General features: G+C 38.1%; 1 protein-coding gene across 1 annotated transcript in view; it reads left to right on the plus strand.

The window, feature by feature from the left end:
- The first annotated feature begins 332 nt into the window (after positions 1–332).
- The window catches only part of LOC126376946 (dopamine receptor 1-like), a 49036-nt gene continuing 27327 nt past the window's right edge, over positions 333–22041 (plus strand). Inside the window, exons 1-4 of the mRNA XM_050024496.1 lie at positions 333–362; positions 3850–3937; positions 16609–16789; positions 20067–20195. Coding sequence (XP_049880453.1) covers positions 333–362; positions 3850–3937; positions 16609–16789; positions 20067–20195 — 428 coding nt within the window. The remainder of the gene's footprint in view (positions 363–3849; positions 3938–16608; positions 16790–20066; positions 20196–22041) is intronic.

Below are 22041 nucleotides of genomic sequence, written 5' to 3' on the forward strand. Positions count from 1 at the left end.
ACAACATTGACTACTAGGCCGGATAAATGGGGAGCGCCGAGGGCTCTCACTGGGTACTAAATTTGAAAAAAAGAAAGAAAGTATTTAAGTATTATTAATTTAAGACAACAGGCCTGAGGGTAAGGATGTTTTTCTTCTAGCGCAAACGGCTAGGTAGATGTACAATCAACTAATCAACAATAACTCTCATTAATAATGTTGTATGTTTGTTTCAGAGAATGTAATGAGAATGCAAAATGGCGGCAGTACAGCCGACGGGGGTAGGCATTCAGCGGGGCTTCCTGCTGAAAGAGGACACCAAGACCTGAACGCGAGCACGCTAGCCCGCTAACATGGAGTTCGTCTCTATTTTACCTACTAATGTGAGTATGAATATTATTTTATGTACGGTACTGTCATACCAGGTCGGGTGTCGGGTCAGATCGGGGGGTCGGGTGAGAGCCGTGGTAGCTAAGTTGTTGAACGCTTGCCTCTCACTTTGAGGCCGCAGGTTCGAATCCAGCACAGGCGTAAACCAATAATTGTCGAATTCATGTTTGGATCATAAATGGTTATCACGTGCTCAGTGGTGAAGGAAAACATTGTGAAGAAACCCACATTCCCGAGAAATGCATTTTCGGAGGACGTGTATTGGGGCTGGTTTTCCCTTCGCGGGTTGGAAGGTCAGACAGGAATCGCTTGTGTAAGTTAAGCTTCACATGAGCTTTAAATTTATTTTCTGACAAATTCAAAATATTATCTGGTATTTTGTTGTAAAAACGTATACATAACGATAAAAAAGATAATTTAATTTTTCTTGATCTAGAATTTTGAATAGCAATTTTATTTTTATTCCTTGTGTTGTATGTTCTTTTAAATCATCTAATGTAATATATGCTAACGACTACATTTCCAACTCACTCTGTATAAACTCAAAATGCCGAACGCATTTAGCAACTAGGTACCAAAACATGTAGCTATTTTAAAACTACGCCCCTACACAAACAGTACACAATCCCAGTCACAACAAGGAAACGCTCCACACGTTAATCGTTCCGACAAAAAGTAAAAAAGTTTAAACGTTTCGAAAGTCGCCGGGAATTTCAAATAGCTAGAGCATTTACGCGAAATTAGGTCTTTGTAACACGGTGCAAGGAACTTTGTGAACGAAAACTACTTATTTATTTTACAATCGCGACTTTATTGCCATTGCTTTGTCCTCTATGTGTTTTCTGAGGAGAAAATAACGGATTATGCTCTGTGTTTTAACTACCAAAATAACGGCTCACGTTCACATTGTAGTTCACATTGCAAAAAAAAATATGGCACCGTTAAACCAAGAATTTTAGGGAAAAATAGGGCAGTGGTTTCCCTCTTGCATTCCGCCCCGCAGTACTCTGTCTGACGCAAGTGGGATGGCGCTCAGATTAGTCTATTACAAAGCCATACTAGGACTCCTGCCCCCCGCCTCTGAATAGTACTGACAGTCTGTTACTGCTGCCCTCTGTCAGGTTCCAAGTTACCTTGTGACTTGCCCCTTCTGTCCATTATTGCCGTACCGATGGCTCCCATCTCCGCCTCTGCAATCAAAAAATAGCATGGAGGGTAAGAAAATGCTGCACCGACAAGAGTGTGGCTCTCGATGATGATGATGAAACCAAGACTACTTTATTCCATTTCAAACTTCAAATAGATAGACAATCTAATATTAAGGGCCCTAATCAAATTGCGAACGATTACAAAAATCGACTTGGTGTAATCGAATAAAAAGTATAGGATTGATGGATTATTTCACCCTAAAGTTGCCTTGCAGAATTTGCCGCATATTGTGCTTATTTTATACGTTTGTATATGTCCTATACTTATGTCTTTGTGCAATAAAGAATTATTGATTGATTGATTGGTGCAACTTGGCTTAGGCTCAGGAGCCAGGAATATGAAACATCGAAATACCCAATGGGGTAGTCAGGGGTTTACCCATCGTAAGATGAACTAAGTAAGTACCCACACCTCACCGAGATTTCTATTAGGCCAACGTGATAGGTGGAGTAGAGCTGTATCGCCATCTATAACGGTCAAGCCAACAGTGTTAGTGAAAACTGCTCTTAAGATAAATCAATAACTTATTGGTGCAAGTCCGGTACCGGAGTTCGAATCGGCCTGTGTACCAAGGACCACAGTAAATATTACCGAAATATGCCCTTATAATACACTGACGTTTATATTGCACAAGCTTGTGCGCACAGCTTCGCTCGCGTTAAATTCGGGGTAACACGGTTCCCCTTTTCTAATGTACCAATTTTTAGCTTCCTACCTCGAAAACTGCGAAAAGTCCCATACAAAATTTCATCCCCTCATTGAAGCGGTTGGAGGCATAATTCAAAAAGAAATGATTCTCGATGTTTCGTTAGTCACAAATTTAATAGCCCGCATACCAATTTTTAACTTTCTACTTTGAAAATTGCGGAATGCTCACAAACTTCCACCCCCCATTTTAGGGAAGTGGGGGGTTAGAAAGAGACAAAAAGTAGCCTATGTCTCCATGCCTTCAAACATTACCATTTTAAAAATCACGTCAATTCGTCGCTCCGTTTTGCCATGAAAGACGGACAAACTAACAGACAGCCACATACACACACCGTCCCATTTTTATAATATTACTATGGATAAGCACTAGTAAAACATTACTCAAGAGAGAAATATATATATTATGTTTTGTTTCATGCAGTTAATATACAGCTCAGCTTTTGCCTCAATACCGCGCCCTATGTTAACCAAACTATTGTTAATTCTATACTAACACAAGTCCATACAGCAATTAATTGTCATACCATACCTCTTGCTTTGACAGTCACAGGCTTTGATCAACGCTCTAAGTCTAGTTTCTGGTCGTTTGTGGCACGCAAAATCGGCTCAGTCCACTGACGTGTTATCTGCTTTGCTATTGAGAAACCGCATGCAAGGTGATTGTTTGTGTTACTCGTAAGACACGTCCGCTGTAGGACGTTTGTCCGGCGATATGTTTCCCCGGAGACATTGAACGATATTGGACAAGGAAGTCGCGTCGACTTTGTTTGTCGTGCGCTCTTGGGCGATGTCGCATGACGTCTTCGTTGACACGCGTCCTTCGACAAATGTTTAAGTGGGGACGAGGCTTCATAATGATGATAATAAAATATTCTTTATTCTGTTATTTTTTTTTTGTTTAGATAGATAGATAGAGTCTTTATTTAGGTTTAAGACGTTACATAAACTTCTTCTCCCTCTTTCCTTCTTCTTCGTTTTTTTGTTTGTTACTTTGTTTATTCTTTGTTCTTCTTGCGATTGATGTACGTTTGATAACCTCAATTGAGATACAGCTTATGTTATGTTTGTTTATAGACACGTTGGACTCAAACAATGGTGGTGATTCCAATACACATTTTCTGTCATTTTCTTATCCGCCGAAAAGGAAAGGGACGCGTAATCGACAGACATAAAATTTATGGAATACACGTAAATTTTAGGCAGATATTTAAAAAACCCTTCCAAAATTTTAAATTGGCCAATAACTCAACCGAATTAAGTAGACAGCACACGTCATGCAATGCAACCCATATGAGCGAGATGCCTATTTTATACGCCCGCGTTATTTATTCATTTTAAAATTAACAGTTGTCAATCATCCGTCCCTTTCATTTTCGGCGGATAAGAAAATGACAGAACTTAAAATAGAATTAGGATGTGACTGCAGGAATCGGGACCAATGTCAGTTTAAACTTAAAAACTATGTTAGTATTTATATTCTACGAGCTGCATTTAAGACTATAACGCAAAACGACTGTGCGTATGCTTTTTTATGTGATATATAATGCTTTGTTTTGCCGCTAGGTGGCGCTGATGAACGAAACCGCGGCGGTGGAGTATGAAGATGGAGACGACCCAGACGCAGTCACTCTACTATCCATCTTACTTGTTGGTAAGTTAACAAGCTCCGTAGGTAACTATATATATTATGTCAGGGGGGGCCTTCACGGTTACGCTATCGCGCGCGGCATATCTCAATCAGTCCTAAGAGTTTGTTTACCACGGCATTCGACCACGGCTATCTCCTAAACACCACTACCTATTTGAATTTTCTTGTTTCATATTTTTCAAAGCACTTCTGTAGTCGGGTTTAATTTTAAACTTTTCTTTTACATGATTTATCGAAGATTTACCGCACGAATGGGGAGCACAAAGAGCTCTAACCTGATACAAAAATTTAAAAGAACAGACCGAGGGTGCCCTACGCACAGGGCGTCCTCTGAAAGGATGATTGAATTATTCGACCCTAGTAGGTCGATAGCGATAAGCGCTGAATGAGGGAAATCGTCGATCACTCCGGCAGGGTCGGTATCGGAGTCCTGAAAACACTGCAGTATTGCAGTAAAATAACAGATTTATGGCATAAGCCATACTTATGTAAGAATTTTATGTTATCCTACCCTATACCTATCCTAGTAGGGAGTCGTCGAACGCTTGCTTCTCACTTTGAGGTCGTAGGTTCGAATCCAGCACAGGCGTAAACCAATGATTGCCGAATTTGTTTTAAAAATCATGTTCGGATCATAAAATGATTATCAACAAAACATCGTGAGGAAACCCACATTCCCGAGAATGCATTTTCGGAGGTATGTGACTTAAACTGTATTGGGCTGGTTTTCCCTTCGCGGGTTAAAGGTCAGACAGGCAGTCGCTTCTGTAAAAAACCGGACCTGTCAAATCTGCATGTTAGGTAAGCGGACCCTGTGAAAAACGAGATAATGCTAGGGAGATGATAATTATTATTATTATCCTACGGAATTTATTCGCTTAGGTTTAAAATGTGCTTTATGGATTACAATTTATTCAAGTTTATAACAAAACTTATACCTACTTTAATTTAAATTTTAAGCTAAAGTTCAAAGACTTTTAGACTACAAGCAAGGCGAACAAACCATAAATTTATAACTTGGAACTTAACACAATAAAAACCAGACAAGTTAGTGTTGGCGCCCGCTAAGTTTGTATTCCGTAATTCAATATTATGTCTTATTGATTTATTATCATTATAATTACTTCTATTATTATACTGTAACTACATACTTATAAATGTAAACAAATATTGTCATATATTTAAGGCTTTAATGGTACAAATAAAGATATTATTAAGTATATTATAAAAACATATTATATTATATTTCATTATCATTCTTGCATGGAATTCTATAGTCTCTGCTTACCCCGGTGGGAAATAGGCGTGAGTTTATGTATGTATGTATCATTCTTGCATACACTCAACTCACACACCCTTCACTATAACACTTAGATGTAAGTGGTTTCCTATCTGTTATTAAGTTTCCTTTGCCAAACTATGCGCCGACCTTATATAATAATATGTCATTTTTTACACTGTCCTAAAATACAGGCTCCGCCTTGTTTGGGAATCTCTGGTCATTTGGTCATATTTATAATAATGTATACACCTTATTTCATGTCTTCATTATTGTATTAAGTATTACTGATGTAAGTTAGTAGTTGTTACATGAGCCATGCCAGGGGCATGACACACTCACAACCCACACGATAGAAGAAGAAGACTTCAATTATAAGTGGTTGCAATTTGTCTTCTGAATAATTGTTCTCTTGTTCAGACTAATGATACGGGTGTAAATGGTAGGGTTCAAAGTGGAAGATCTAGGAGTACACAGCCCGATCAGATCCAGGATGTTTTACGGTCAGGTCAAGATTACTCTAAACCAGCGAGCGAGCGTGAAGTCTTTTATGAGAGTGAAAGAAGCGAAAGTGGTGTGTCAGGATTGTAGTAAGTCTAACTCTGAAGTCACTGCCTACCCCAACGGAAAATAGGCGTAATCATCTTATGTGTTTGATACACATTAATGCAGAATGTAAAAAAGAAAAAAACAAATATGAAAAAGAAAAAGACGAACGAAAGGAATAATCCTATTCACCTGAAAATAGCCTTAAGATAGCTTTAAGAAAAAGGGAAACCCTCACGTGATCAGCTTCTGTATTCTTCTTACCAGGCCTCGTTTTTGTTGACAGTACGAGTAGGAATCACAGCAGTCTCTTTATTTGCAATTACTCAGCAGCGGCGGTACATTTAGGATTATTTTAAAATATTTGCGGAAAAAAACCTATTAGCGATAAAAGCAGAAAAAACAAAAGTTGAGTTTGTAAAGCTTATGTCCTCATTTTTACTCAAGCTGAGAAGACGTCGCTTCTAACATAACCATGCCAAATCTTTCGCGCTAGTAACTCTGCTGGCCGTCATTTACCTTTCACATTTAGAACTATCCTTTTGTAAGAAAATGAAATTATTACATTCAAAAAGCTTTTAAGAGCTTTCGTTTATTTGACATATTACGCGAGAACTGTAAAACGAATTCTGTCAAAAAATGTAAGTGTCGTTTTTAAGATGAATAAGCGCACAGAAGTGGTACTGCGCTGAAAACGATTTTCTTCGGAAAATCGTCGCCCACGCCGGCGGGGTCGGTAACGGGGTACGCATACAAGCACATCTATTTCCCAAGGATAGCACGGAATCGTGAGATATCCCTTTCGCTACTCTCACTCTTAAAGTTTTTCATCCGACTCTCAACCTGGCCTTTCAAACATCCTGAAATTGATCACGCTTAGTTCTTCATCATTTAAAAAACAAAAACCCTAAACAAGAAAAAGAAACATTAATTTCAAATTGAAAAAGTATCTCACGTTAAATGTGTTTCCGTTAAAAGGTTCCCCTTTGAACATCTAAAAGGAACTGCTTGATTTTTCCCTAACATATACAAAGCATCCCAAACTCATGGGAGTATAACAAACACAATTTTCGCACAATGCAACATTTAAACGAGATTTCGGCTCAGTTCTTTGAGGCTATGTATCAGAGTCAGAACACAGATTCATAACACAGGCATATAATAAGGAATAATACTACGCATAAAACTGCAACTCTCCGCTCCCTACCAGCGTCTGAGCTAGGTTCACCTCACCCCCCTCGGACATAGTTTAGTCTTGATCGTGAAGGCTGCGCGCGGACCGTTTTTTTTTATCATGTTAGTTTACATGTTTGAATTTTGAAATTGTTTGAAATTCTTTTCATGATTCGAATATCTGATTTCACAGTAATTTCCCGCGCCGACGCGCCTGTTTGGCGCCTATAAATAGTTATTTTTCGTGATGATTGTTCATCAAAACATGCAAATAAGCAACAAAATTGAACCTAAGCTAAGTGCTTAGTGTAAAAATAATGTGAATGCAATTAATTAGTTCAGTGATTTTTAAGTCAAGTGTCAAAGCCTATTTATTTTTATTGTGAACCTTCATTGTTAATTGTTTTTTTGTAGTTTGTATGGTACTTAAATAAATATTAACTGATGATAATAAAAGCTTAGCGGCCGCACCAAGACGTTACTTGCTGGACCGCTACATCGAATTCCCCGCCGTTCATTGCGTAGTAATAGAAGCGCTATTTGTGTTTGCGCGATACCAAAGAAGCAATGAATGATGAGGAATGTTTAATAATACGATCGTTACCTCATATAATAATATCGTTTTGTGCATTCGGTCTCTTTAGCAATACTCCTACGGTATCTCTCTATAATTAAAACTAGAAACCATTCGCACCGATCACAAAACAACCTTATTTTACAAACAGTTTTGACAGAAAATGCTTTGTCAACCTAACTTTTAAGGTACTTTTGATTCTACCCGTTCCTCTTACAAAGCTAAAGGAGACTTGTTACAACCCTTGCTACACGCTCAATTAATCTCCAAAGACGTTTCTCACAATAGCTAGAGCTACCAGCGTAACCTGACCTCTGACATTTTAGTTCTTGCAGAACTTTAGATGTTCTTCTTCTTATCGTGTGTCAAACCTGGTGTCAGGGTTATTATTGAGCTGCCAAAGGCCCCTGATATGACTCATGTAACGAGTACATACTTACATCAGTAAATAGTAACCGGGACCAACAACGTAACGTGCCTTCCGAAGCACGGAACATCTTACTCTCGGACAATCAGGTGATCAGCCTGCAATGTCCTATCCAAACTATGGATCACAAAGTGATTTTTGTGATATGTCCCCACCGGGATTCGAACCCGTGGCCTCCGGATCGTGATAGCAACGCTCAAACACTAAACTACAGAGGCCGTTAACTTTAGATATGAAAACTAATCAATTACCTATAACAGAATAAGGAATAATACTACGTATAGAACGGCGACTCTCCGCTCCCCACCAGTGGCTGAGTTAGGTTTACCTCACCTCCACTCAGTCTTACTTTAGTCTTAAATCGTTTGGGCGTCAGACGTCATACACACAGATGCGCATGTACAATAACGTCAATATTATTAATATGGTAACAAAATAATATGTATACTCTATGGTTAAAAATTAAAAAAAAATAAATATTCTCTCTTCGACCGCCAACTGAACACTGTGTTTGATTTATAGGTTATGGGCCCAGACGCCCTTAGTTTTTTTCATAAAAGTAGTAATTTTCTCGTAGCTTATAGAAGTGAAAACAGTGATATATATACAATTAAAGTTAATAAGAAACAGTGCTAAATAAAGACAATAACAGTGCTAAAATATAGAGACAAAAATGTCATCGAACTATCTAGTGAATGTGCCCAAGTTAAAGGGACGAGAAAATTACTCAGAATGGATATTTGCCGCGGAGAATTTTCTAATCCTAGAGGATATGGTGCACTGCATCAAGCCAGTTTCTGGGAAGTCAGTAGATACCGCAGATGATGCAAAAACTAAGGCCAAACTCATTATGACTATAGACAGTGCGTTGTACGTACACATAAAAGACGTTAAAACTTCGATGGAGCTATGGAACAAGCTAAAGGCGTTATTTGATGACTCAGGATTTACGCGAAGAATCTCTCTTTTACGTAATTTGATATCGATACGCCTAGATAATTGTGCTTCTATGCAGTCGTACGTAACGCAAATAGTCGAGACGGGACAAAAATTAAGTGGCACGGGGTTCAACATCAGTGACGAATGGATCGGCTGCTTATTATTAGCTGGATTATCAGAAAGATTTATGCCGATGATCATGGCTATAGAACATTCAGGCATCAAAATCACAACGGACGCCATTCGTACAAAGCTTATGGACATGGAAGCGGAAGTTCAGTCGAATGATGTTAGCGGTGCATTCGCAAGCGGAACGCAGAAATGGCAAAATAGAAAAAATAATGTGTCTATGGCCAGCGTGCAAAGAAATCAAACTAACCAAAATGCAAACGTCAATGTCAACCAAAATGTAAACAAGAACAAAAGTCATATCAAATGCTACCGGTGTAAACAACCAGGACATTACAAAAATCAGTGTCCAAATAACGATATTTCGAAAGAATCGCAACGTAAACAAACTAATGCATTCAGTGCGGTGTTTTTGAGTGGACAATTTAATAAATATGACTGGTACATTGACTCTGGCGCGAGTGCACATTTGACTGCTAACGAAGAGTGGATCGAGAATCCTACTTATTACAACATGAGAGATATTTGTGTTGCTAATAGTGAGAGACTACAAGTAAAGTGCTCAGGCGACGTGAACATTATTACGAAAACTGATCAATGGGAATTTGAAGTTCCAGTTAAGGGCGTTTTATGTGCTCCAGGATTGACAACCAATCTATTGTCAGTGAGCCAGTTAATAAGATCCGGTAATAAAGTTCAGTTTACAACAGATGGTTGTGAAGTATTCAACAGAAATGGTGAACTGGTAGCTACAGCTGTGCTGACCAATGGAGTTTACAAGTTGAGAGTCCCAGACAGTGTGGTGGCTAATTTGTCTGTATCAAACGACATTTGGCATCGCAGATTAGGTCATGTCAATAGTAAATATTTAAACAAAATGACCAGTGCTGTAGAGGGAATGAATCTTCAACAGAGAGTTGAGATTGATAAGTCATCGTGCACAGTTTGCTGTGAAGGAAAGCAGTGTCGTCTGCCATTCTCAAATGAAGGTACAAGAAGTACAGTATTACTACATTTGGTTCATACAGATATTTGTGGACCTATGGAGCAGGAGTCGCTTGCAGGCTCCAGATATTTCATACTTTTCATCGATGACTACAGTCGCATGATATTTGTATATTTTATCAAGCGTAAGAGTGAAGCAATGCAATGTTTTGTAGATTTTAAAACAAAGGTGGAGAAGCAAACAAACAAGAGTATCAAGACATTGAGAAGTGATAATGGCTGTGAATATTGCAACAGAGAATTTGATGCATATCTCAGGAAGGAAGGAATTATACACCAAAAAAGTAACCCGTACTCACCCGAACAGAATGGCCTATCAGAGCGAAATAATCGTACAATTATAGAGAAAGCCAGATGCCTATTGTTCGATGCAAACATGGGCAAGGAGTTCTGGGCAGAGGCAACCAATACGGCGGTTTATCTGCAAAACCGTACTGCACTTCCTTCTTTAGATGACAAAACTCCTTATGAAGTATGGAATGGACACAAACCAAACATAAGTCATTTGCGCATATTCGGAAGCAGTGTCATGGTCCATGTAGCCAAAGAAAAACGGCAAAAGTGGGACAGGAAGTCAGAAAAGCATGTACTTGTTGGTTACCCAGATGATGTTAAAGGTTATCGAATATATAATCCAAGAACGAAATGTGTGACAACAAGCAGGGATGTCATAGTAATGGAAGATGAGAAGAAGAGTGAGAAGATCAGTATACCGATTATTGAAAGAAGAGAAGACTCAAGTTCAGTGGGAGACACAACCGATCAAGACATACAAGGCTCTGAAGAAATAACCGGTGATGAGGATACACTTCCAGAAACATCAGATGACTCTTATATACCCAGCGAATATGAAGATGCTCATGAAGTATCCGTGCAGCGACCCAAGTCCAGTCGGTTAAAGAAACCACCTACACGGTATGGATGGTTAAACACGTGTACAGCTGAAGAAGCGTTTGATGATGCTAGTGGACTACTTCTAGAAGACGCATTACAGGGACCTGAAAGAGAACAATGGTTACGAGCAGTAAAAGAGGAACTACAATGTTTTGAGGACAACGATGCATGGGAGCTAGTGGATATACCAAAAGACAATGAAACCATCGTGAAGTGTAAGTGGGTATTACGTAAAAAGGTTGATAATGACAACAACATTCGTTACCGCGCTCGTTTGGTAGCGAAAGGTTTCATGCAAAAGAAAGATATTGATTATTCGGAAACATTTGCGCCAGTAGTAAGGCATTCAACCTTGAGATTGTTGTTTTCATTATCTGCCCAACTTAGATTAGATGTTACACATCTCGACGTAACTACGGCTTTTCTGAACGGGGACCTTGAGGAATCAATTTACATGCAGTTACCAGAATGTTTGTCAGATGATCAAAGTAGTGATAAAGTACTTAAGTTGAAAAAGGCAATTTACGGATTGAAGCAGTCCTCAAGGGCCTGGTACAGAAAAGTGGATGACTGTCTCATTGAAATGGGATATAAACGGTCTGAATTGGAACCATGTTTGTACACTAAAAATAAGGATGATAAAAAGACTATAGTTACACTGTATGTAGACGATTTCTTTGTTTTCAGTAATGATGTTGATGAATGCAATAATTTGAAAAAGGTTTTGGCTTCAAGGTTCAAAATAAAGGATCTAGGATGTGTGAGGCAATGTTTAGGAATGCGGGTAAATGTAGACAGGGAAAATGGTATTGTAACTCTAGACCAGGAACAGTATATTGAAAAATTATCTCAAAAATTCAATGTTCAGAATTGTAAACCTACATATACACCTATAGAATCTAAACTTAAGTTAAGTAAAAGTGAAAATTGTAATTCTCGATTGCCTTACCAACAGTTGATTGGTTGTATTATGTATTTGGCAGTACTCACTAGACCAGATATTGTTTTTGCTGTTAATTACCTAAGTCAGTTCAACAATAGTTACAGTGAAGTTCATTGGGCTTATGCCAAAAGGGTACTAAAATATTTAAATACAACCAAAGACTTTTGCTTGAAGTATACTGCCAGAGGCAATTCAAAAATTGTAGCATATGTTGACGCCGATTGGGCAAACAATGTAATGGACAGACGTTCATACACAGGTTTTTTCTTTTCGCTATCTGGAGGTGCTATTTCATGGCAAACTAGAAAGCAGGTTACTGTGGCTTTATCTAGTACTGAAGCCGAGTACATGGGTATTTCCGATTGTTGTAAAGAAGCTATTTATCTTAGAAATTTGCAATATGAGGTGACTGATATGTTATATACAATAACAGTTTTTAATGACAATCAGTCTGCACAGAAGTTGGCAAGTAACAATTGTTTACATAAAAGGTCCAAACATATTGATACACGTTTTCATTTCTTCAAAGAACATTTGAATAATAATGTTATTTGTTTAGAATATAAATACCAACTTCAGATATGCCAGCTGATGTATTTACTAAAGGTCTGACTGCTGTTAAACACTATAATTTTTTGAAAATGTTAGGTATAGTTAGTAAATAAAGTAGTCTAAAGTAGTAGTATAAGTTTATTTTGTTAAGTGGGAGTATTATTAATATGGTAACAAAATAATATGTATACTCTATGGTTAAAAATTAAAAAAAATAAATATTCTCTCTTCGACCGCCAACTGAACACTGTGTTTGATTTATAGTCAATGTGTAGTATCTGTGTAAAACGAGGTGTTTTATATGAAGTATTGGGGTGTACAGTCATGAGCAATATAATGTACCCACTTTAGGACTCTGTCGCACTAACATATTTGACATTTAGTGAGACTTACAGTTCAATTTGTTCAAAAAGTTAATGTGACATGGTACGAAAGTGAAAGATATTAATGCTCGTGACCGTACCTATAGGTAATTAGAAACTCAACATAAAGGACAATGATCAAAATAAACAGACAAAAAACTTAAAATTAATTTTCGCAGATCACGACGACACTCATGCGAATCGATTATTTTTTAAATTATTAAATAGCACTATATACATACACAGTATTACTGACACTGTTTTAATAACACATTGTGACTCAATAATTACTCGAATTAAGTTTGATAGTTTAACATTACGTTCATGGGTTTCTTTTTAGCATTGTCATTTCTATATATAGGGTTTTTCACAATGTTGATTGGTTAAAAATATAAGTTTAAAAACTAAAACCTGACAATGGAAAAAATCACGCTCTAAAAATACTTTTAAATACACTACTACTTAAACACACTACTACACACTACACTACTTTTAAATACACTACTTATACACTACTACTTATACTTTTCTTTTTTTTTGTTTTCATAGGAAACAAGAAAATAGGTAGGTGTATTTCTCGAAAATTCTTCTGAATACTGATGTTTAGAAGATAGCCATTACGACCATGGCTATCTGCCGTAGAATAACTTAGTACGCAGTAGAATAACTTAATAGTGTGAGTTAGTAGACTTTTAGTTCAGGTACATACATATCTTATGTATCACGCCTATTTTCCGTTGGGGTAAGCAGAGACTACGGAATTCTATTTACTTACGATACTATACTCTCATCAAAGTCTTCTTACTATACGGTTTAAAGTATATTTGACCAGGCCTTTCTTTAAAACATATCATTACACAAGCTCACGGATATATCCCAATTGGGGTAGTCAGAGGTGCATCCATCACAAGATGAACTAAATACCCACATTCAAACATCCTAGATATAATCGCGATATCTGCGATGGTACGTTGCACAAATTCCTGCTTGACTTTATAAGAAAGAGCTCAGGATAAACTGGTCACAAATATTACGCCTCAAGTTTCAAGTCCTATAAATTCTGCTTACCAATTCGAAGTGACCCTACAACAAGTATCTTACAAAGTTTACAGTTTCCAGCTGCAATGCAATTCACCGTATATGTTATTATCTGTATTAAACTCAATACTTACTAGCATTGCTCTACTGAAACCCTTACAAGAAACACAAGAAATAAAGTCGGAATTTTATGAAAAAACTCTTGACCTCTGTTTCGACTAAACACATGTGATGTGATTTTCTACAGCTTACCATGTAAAACTGATACACACTAACACACTTACACACACACACACACACACACACACACACACACACACACACACACACACATATATATACACACACACACACACATACACACTAACACAAACACACTTACACACACACACACACACACACACACTTTTATCACTTTTTTTCATTGCACACAAAATGAGGGACTATCCAGGCTACGCTCCTCAAAAATAATATACTTTAGTACGATCGTCTATTTATCAAAAAAAACTTTTGTTAGCAGTATCTTACGAAAAGTAATGATAAAATATCAGCCTATTACATAAAATATACATTGCCGGTAAACTGGCTGTGGAATTTGAAAAGCAGTAGAGCTATCAGTTATCTGTTTCAGGAGTAGTAGCAAACGAGAGCGTTGAACCGGCGAAAGCGGTTTTCATACAAAATCTGTGTTAGGGCCTTTCCGCCGGCGTGGTCGACGATTTCCCTCATTCAGCACTTATTGCTATCGACCCACTAGGATCGATTAATTCTTTCAAATATTTTTCCTCTCGGACGACGCCCTGAGCAGAGGTTTGCGCCCAACTGGGCAACCGGTCTGTTGTCTTAAACGTTGTACCGGGTGAGAGCCTTCAGCGCTCCCCATTTGTCCGGCCAAGTAGTTAATGCCATCCGAGGCAAATCTACAATAAGTCACGTCAAAAAAAAGGCTTTCCAACCTCTTTATTCTACCTATTCCGTGAGAAAAAGTAACTAAACCTTAGCATCAAAATATATATTATCTTTTGCATGAGAAAAGTAATAGATTTTTTTTTAGTTTAGGTACATACCAAATAGTACTGGATGAGTACAAATATAAACTAAAAATATGCAATTTCAACATTAACACAACAGTCTCAGTCGGTCAGTCATTAACAGTCTCTTAAACGTGAGGCATTGGATTGACATCCATGTCTCACACTAGGTTTGTGTCGAGTTAATTTAATATGTGCTTACTAACATAGTATGAGTCCCTTACTAACCATTATGGATGTACAAATGTCCGAAATAAAGTTGTTTTTATTATTATTAAGCAATTGGTCCCGTCATTTTGACGCTTATAACTAAACGGAATACCTAAGTATAATTTATTAACAGATTCAGTTAACGTAGATATTGTAGCCTTTAATTCAGTAGTCTTTTAGAAAGACTGGAAGATCTGCTAATGCGATTAGCCAGAGCTGAGGAAAATTGGATAGAAAATTCTCCAGGAATTTGTGTTAATTTAACTTTTTATAAAATAGACATCACATATTATATTACCTCGCCGCACTTGAGTGAATAGGCAATTACTAGGTAAGCGTGTGTTATTTATTCTACAATTTTGAGGTCGCTGGTTCGAATCCAGCACAAGCTTGCCAATAGATTGCCGAATTTGTTTTCGAATTCATGTTTGGATCATAAATGATTATATCACGTGCTCAGCGGTGAAGGAAAACATTGTAAGTAAACCCACATTCCCGAGAAATTCCTTTTTGGGAGGTACCTGTATTGAGTTGGAAGGTCAGACAGGCAGTTGCTTCTGTAAAAAACCGGACTTGTCAAATCTTCAGGTTAGGTAAGCGGGTTCTGTGAAAAGGTAAGCGGGATCAGGAAACCCACATTCCCGAGAAATGCATTTTCGGAAGTATGTGACCTAAGCTGTACTAGGCTGGTTTTCCCTTCGCGGGTCGGAAAGTCAGATTAGGTAAGCGAACCCTGTGAAAAACGGGATTAGGCTAGGAAGATGATGACGATCAAGCAAGAGCCTAAAAAGTCCTAACCAAACAAAGGACAGTCTCACAAAGTGATTTCGACAATGTCCCCATCGGGAATCGAGCCCGGACCTCCAGATCGTGAGCCTAACGCTCTAACCACTAGACCACGGAGGCTGTTAGACGTATTTATATATATTATATAATATATTTATATATATATATATATATATATATATATATATATATATATATTTATATATATTATATAATATATTTATATAAAAAAAAACATTTTCCTTTACTTCGGCAGAGAACAGTTTCTACGTAAAAGTAACGTTTATTTCTGTAAGTAAAGCCAAGAGTATAATTCTACCCTATGTCTGGAGAAAAGGTACTCCGGGAAAATATTATCCGCTCTCGCAAAACCTTCTAAATGAGTTGGGCCGTTCGGTCCCCTCACAATTTGGGCATTCGCTTTTTTATGATAAGCCATGCACTTCGGTCACTCGCCTATAAACACTGTAAGTGGATTTTACAAGTTTGTGACAACTGTTACATCCAAATGATTTAGGTGATAAAACGTGCTCTTGCCTTTCATCAGTAGAAAGAAAAGTGTTTTTTTTTTTTTTTTCAAAGAGAGTGGGGTTGAACTGGCGACAGCGGTTCTCACACAAAATGCGCGTTTTAGGGCCTTTTTAACTTCTTTCTTCTATTCCGTGGTATACATTGCGTTAGTGACATGGTAACGAATACTGAGGCAGACGATTCAGACCATGACTCTGAGTAAATATCCGAATAAAGGACGAATTACCCGCTTTTAACTTGAGATATCTATTGCAGGCATATTCCTCTCTCTGCTGATATTCCTGTCAGTGGCTGGTAACATTCTGGTGTGTATCGCCATCTACACGGACCGGGGACTGCGGCGGATCGGCAACCTGTTCCTGGCATCCCTCGCCATCGCTGACATGCTGGTTGCGGCCGCGGTGATGACCTTCGCTGGAGTCAACGATTTGTTAGGGTGAGTTGTCAAGGCGTTGTTAAGCCCCTTCTAATATATTAAACTCAATAGAACAGCATTTGCATTTTTTATCAATCATAATATTTTTACATGACATAAGGCCATCTAAAAACATAGATATACCACACCCTCCACTTTTTTCTTTTTTTTTGACGTGAATTGTTGTAGATTTGCCGCAGATGGCATTAACTACTTGGTCGGAGCTAGTCTGTCGAACTCAACATAATAATAATAATAAACCTCATTGCATACAAAGTTACAAGACATTTACAAGATAAACTCATTCTATGGTGGGCAAAGGCGGCCTTATCGCTAAGAGCGATCTCTTCCAGACAAGCATCGGCAGAGGATATTGTACACTTGTACAGCTGCAATGTAGCGCGTAATAAAAGTAAAATAAAATAAAAAATAATTATAATATAATAGACACAGCAATTTTTTATATATAATTATAATATAATAAACACAACAAACAGCCTCCGTGGTCTAGTGGTAAGAGCGTTAGGCTCACGATCTGGAGGTCCGGGTTCGATTCCCGATGGGGACATTGTCGAAATCACTTTGTGAGACTGTCCTTTGTTTGGTAAGGACTTTTCAGGCTTGAATCACCTGATTGTCCGAAAAAGTAAGTTGATTCCGTGCTTCGGAGGGCACGTTAAGCCGTTGGTCCCGGCTATTAGCCGTAAAAACACCTCCACCAACCCGCAGTGGAGCAGCGTGGTGGAGTATGCTCCATACCCTCTCCGGTTGATTGAGAGGAGGCCTGTGCCCAGCAGTGGGACGTATATAGGCTATTTATGTATGTATGTATAATAGACACATTTTTCGGTCTGCGATTGTTGAAGTTAAGCAACTTTCACAAAGGCCGGTCATAGGATGGGTGGCCACAAAAAAAAAGTTTTCATCTCAAGATCCTCCGTGCTTCGGAAGGCACGTTAAGCCGTTGGTCCCGGCTGCATTAGCAGTTGTTAATAACCATCAATCCGCACTGGACCTGCATGATGGTTTAATGCCCGATCTCCCTATACATCCATAGGGAAGGCCCGCGCCCCAGCAGTGGGGACGTCAATGGGCTGATGATGATGAGACACATTTTACATATTTTATATAAGTTTTTTTTATATATATATGTATATATAACTATATACTATAAATATATACATACAATGATATATATAAGTAAAAATACGATAAAAAACGATGGTTTGGCCAAGAAATAATAGTGAAATTTAGTTTTGAAGATAGCCAATGACTAAACATAACATAAACTGTTTTTTTTTAAATCTTATATCAAATAATGACAAGGGCATTTCCGATTATAGCCTTATCATTAGCATAATACTTCCAAAAGAAATTTCAAAGACACTCGTTAATGTCAATTTTATATCCACTATTGAAAATCCATTAAGTATTATGTCTGTGATGGATTCAAGTGGATTCTGAAGTATTTGCGTCTGACAAATCGTTTGAGCCCCTAATTTATTTCTGTCTTCTGACGTCTTTGATGCGTTATGTAAAATAATATAGGATCTAAATATACAGGCTGTTAGTAGAAGTTCAAATTAAAAACCTCGAATAAATGCTCTTGTTATTTGATTTACATTGATAGATACATACATAAACTCACGCCTATTTCCCACCGGGGTAAGCAGAGACTATGAAATTTTAAATAAGAGTTCCAAGCAGCTTAAAACATAATGGTGCTGATTCCTGTAGATACCGTTTAATTTTATTTTCAGTGATACCTGATCAATCAATCAATCAATCAATAATACTTTATTGCTAAATAGGCGGCCTTATTGCTAAATAGCAATTTCTGCCAGGCAACCTTAGGGTGAAAGAAGTTAATGCATTGGAGCACGGGCTGGTGCAATAAACATAATAATGACACGAACAAAAATAAAAAGAAAAAAATAAGAAAATAGTAATAATAAAATATTATACCTGATTATTTTCTTATCCGCCGAAAACACGTTAATTTTACGCAGGCATACTAAAAACCCTCCAAAAATATTATATTGATCAATAACCCGACAGAATTAACTCGACGGCACACGTCAAACGTATTGAATTTCAGCGACATGCTTAATTAATTCGCTCGGATTATTCATTCATTTTAAAATTAACAGTTGTCAATCATCCATCCCTTTCCCTTTCGGCGGATAAGAGAATGACGGATATAACTTAAAATATAATTAGGAGGTGTCTGCAGGAAACGGGGCCATTATATAACTTACAATAATTAAAAAAAAAACATGTATTTACCGACATGATGTTCTACTTGATATCAAATCATCATCATCAGCCCATTAACGTCCCCACTGCTGGGGCACGGGCCTTCCCTATGGATGGATAGGGAGATCGGGCCTTAAACCACCACGCGGGCCCAGTGCGGATTGGTGGTTATTAACGACTGCTAATGCAGCCGGGGCCAACGGCTTAACGTGCCTTCCGAAGCACGGAGGAGCTCGAGATGAAAACTTTTTTTTTGTGGTCACCCATCCTATGACCGGCCTCTGCGAAAGTTGCTTTACTTCAACAATCGCAGACCGAGCGCGTTTACCGCTGCGCCACCGAGCTCCTCTCATTGGTGATAATGATATCAACTCATTGGTGTCATAATGGTCTGAGTTATCCCTCAAAGTTTCCGTTACGGTGTCACTAACACCCTGTATATTCAACGTAGTTATTCGATTAGCTATATTTTTAACTATTTAATTAATTACAAACATAAAAACTATTCATTAAATAACCCGCCCCTCACTGTTCCCGGAGCAAAGGTGCCCACAATACTAGCCGCATTACCGCGCTGAATGGCAATGGCCAGCCTTTGGACCAGGAACGAGCCGGAGCGGGAGTCACCTGTTTTCTCCCTGAGCCTGAGACCCATGTGTTGTGTTGTGTTGTGTTAGTGGGCTCTGTTTTCCGCATTTAGACTCTAAGGTGGCCCATTATGCGTGTAATTGTTGACTACGTAAGCCAACCTATCTCCTTCCAGAAGCTCAGAAGCCTCCTGGGGTTTTCACAGGCTTCGCGGAGCGACCCCATTCCTTTGAGGATTTTTACCCGTTGTGCAGTTTCTTCTGCGTCCAGACAGCCTCTGCAAAGTGGGCTGTCCGTTATCCCTAAGTTAAATAGGTGCTTGTTGGCCTGAGACCCAATTCTGATACAAAGATTTTGGCGTCCGCCCCCCCAGCTACCAAAGGTCTCCACGGCAGCGGGCACGAAGTTATATAAAGGCAATAGAGCAGCTATTAACTATCCTAATTTTTTCCAGGTACTGGGTGTTCGGCGAGCAGTTTTGCGACACATGGGTGGCTTGTGACGTCATGTGTTCTACCGCCTCCATTCTCAACTTATGCGCCATATCACTCGACAGATATATCCATATCAAAGATCCTTTGCGGTGAGTTTGCCCTTTTTTTGCTTATTCAAATGGTGTACCTACTAAAACCATACTAAAACAATGCGGTTCATCATAGGTATAGACACCTCAGCACTTTGTATCGTGGCTGCAAGTTCATATCAAAAGTGACTGCCCGCGAATCGGTCTCTCGAAACATACAACTTGAGCCTTTTCAAGTCAAAAATGAATAAGCACTTTTATAATTTTCTATCTATTTTTGTATCGAAAAAAACATTTAGAAGCTAATTTCAGTCGTTGGGCAATAGTTGGATCTCTTTCAGATGTCAGGGTTATTATTGAGCCACCAAAGGTCCCTGATATGGCTCATGAAACGACTATCGACTAAACGATTAACTGTCTGAAAACTGATATTAGGCAGCTAAATTACTCAATTGTATAACAATATTTTATGTTTATTTTTTTAAATAACGTCTAGGGCCCTGTGCCGAGGTTTTTCTTGCAGCTTTTTTCCCCGGCTATACAGGTTGTAAGAAGCTGCAGTAGTTTTAGGCGGATGAGACGTTCGTTATGTAAAAATTGACGATTAAAAGTGTAACTATGTTACCTACTGAATAAATATATTATTGAATTTGAAATTTAACTAGGTACTTACATTTATAAATAGTGACCTATAGGACTAACACGCGCAACATGATAAAATTATAAATAAAAATAATGTTTATTTCTCTCACTAGCTTAGAACTTAAATACAATATCCAATGTGCGTATACGGGTACAGATTAATAAAGCAGGCGAGAGACTGGTATCTGTGATTGGCGTAGGTAGGCGTTACTGATCAAAGATTTCAATTCGATCAATTCAATCAATATTGTCGAAATAGATAAGTTTTTTTTTTCCCTAATATGTTGTGTTGGTTTTCCCTTCGCGGGTTAGAAGGTCAGACAGGCAGTTGCTTCTGTAAAAAACCGGACCTGTCAAAGCTTCAGGTTAGGTAAGCGGATTCTGTGAAAAAACGGGATAATGCTAGGTAGACGATGATGACCTTTATGTCTTTATGTTTATGTAAAGAGCGACTCAAGATTTTCTCTCTCATAAAAACGACACTTAAACGTTACAGTAATCTTATAAAGGCTTGCCAAGGTCCTATTATCCCTTCACTGACTTCGGAGCGAAAATATTACCATATTTGTATGAGCATAAGAGACCACAAAGGGGATATTTTTCCTAATTTTCTTTGTAAGACTCGTGGAATTTATGGTTATTGCGGTTTAGAGGTAATTTACCGTAATATTGTGTTTTGATAGTTGTTAAAGGAAGGAAGTAAAAAAAAAGAAAAAAAAAAGGAAGACAGTTATTTGCGTCATTAGGAAGAAAGAAAAAACATTTATTTCAAAATTCAAATTCAAAAATTAAAAACCTCTTCGATTCTTTTCTTCTCTTCTTAAGAATCTTTCTGGTAGTTATTTCTGTCAGAAAATTAGTCTGGCGATTCAGAGGGGTAATAATGCTGCCAGCCTGTTGGACACCTTGTCTCGATGTGACGCATTGGAGGAGGTGTTTTATTTATAACATGTGTTTGTTTTGTTTTTAATTGTTTGAATAAATTGGTTTACATATTAAAATTAAAAATTCAAAAATATCTTTATTCAGTAGGTAACATAGTTACACTTTGATTCGTCATTTTTTACATAACGAACGTCTCATCCGCCTAAAACTATTGCAGCTTCTCACAACCTGTACAGCATTTGCGCCGCATTGACAAACGAGGCTTTGACTTTAACGACAAACAGACGGACAGACAGCAAGGTGATCCTACAAGAGTTCCGTTTTTCTTTTTGAGATTCGGAACCCTAATACCCCGATACCGACCCCGCCGGCGTGGTCG

Source organism: Pectinophora gossypiella, chromosome 22, assembly GCF_024362695.1.
Source record: "Pectinophora gossypiella chromosome 22, ilPecGoss1.1, whole genome shotgun sequence".
NCBI classification, from domain to species: Eukaryota; Metazoa; Arthropoda; class Insecta; order Lepidoptera; family Gelechiidae; genus Pectinophora; species Pectinophora gossypiella.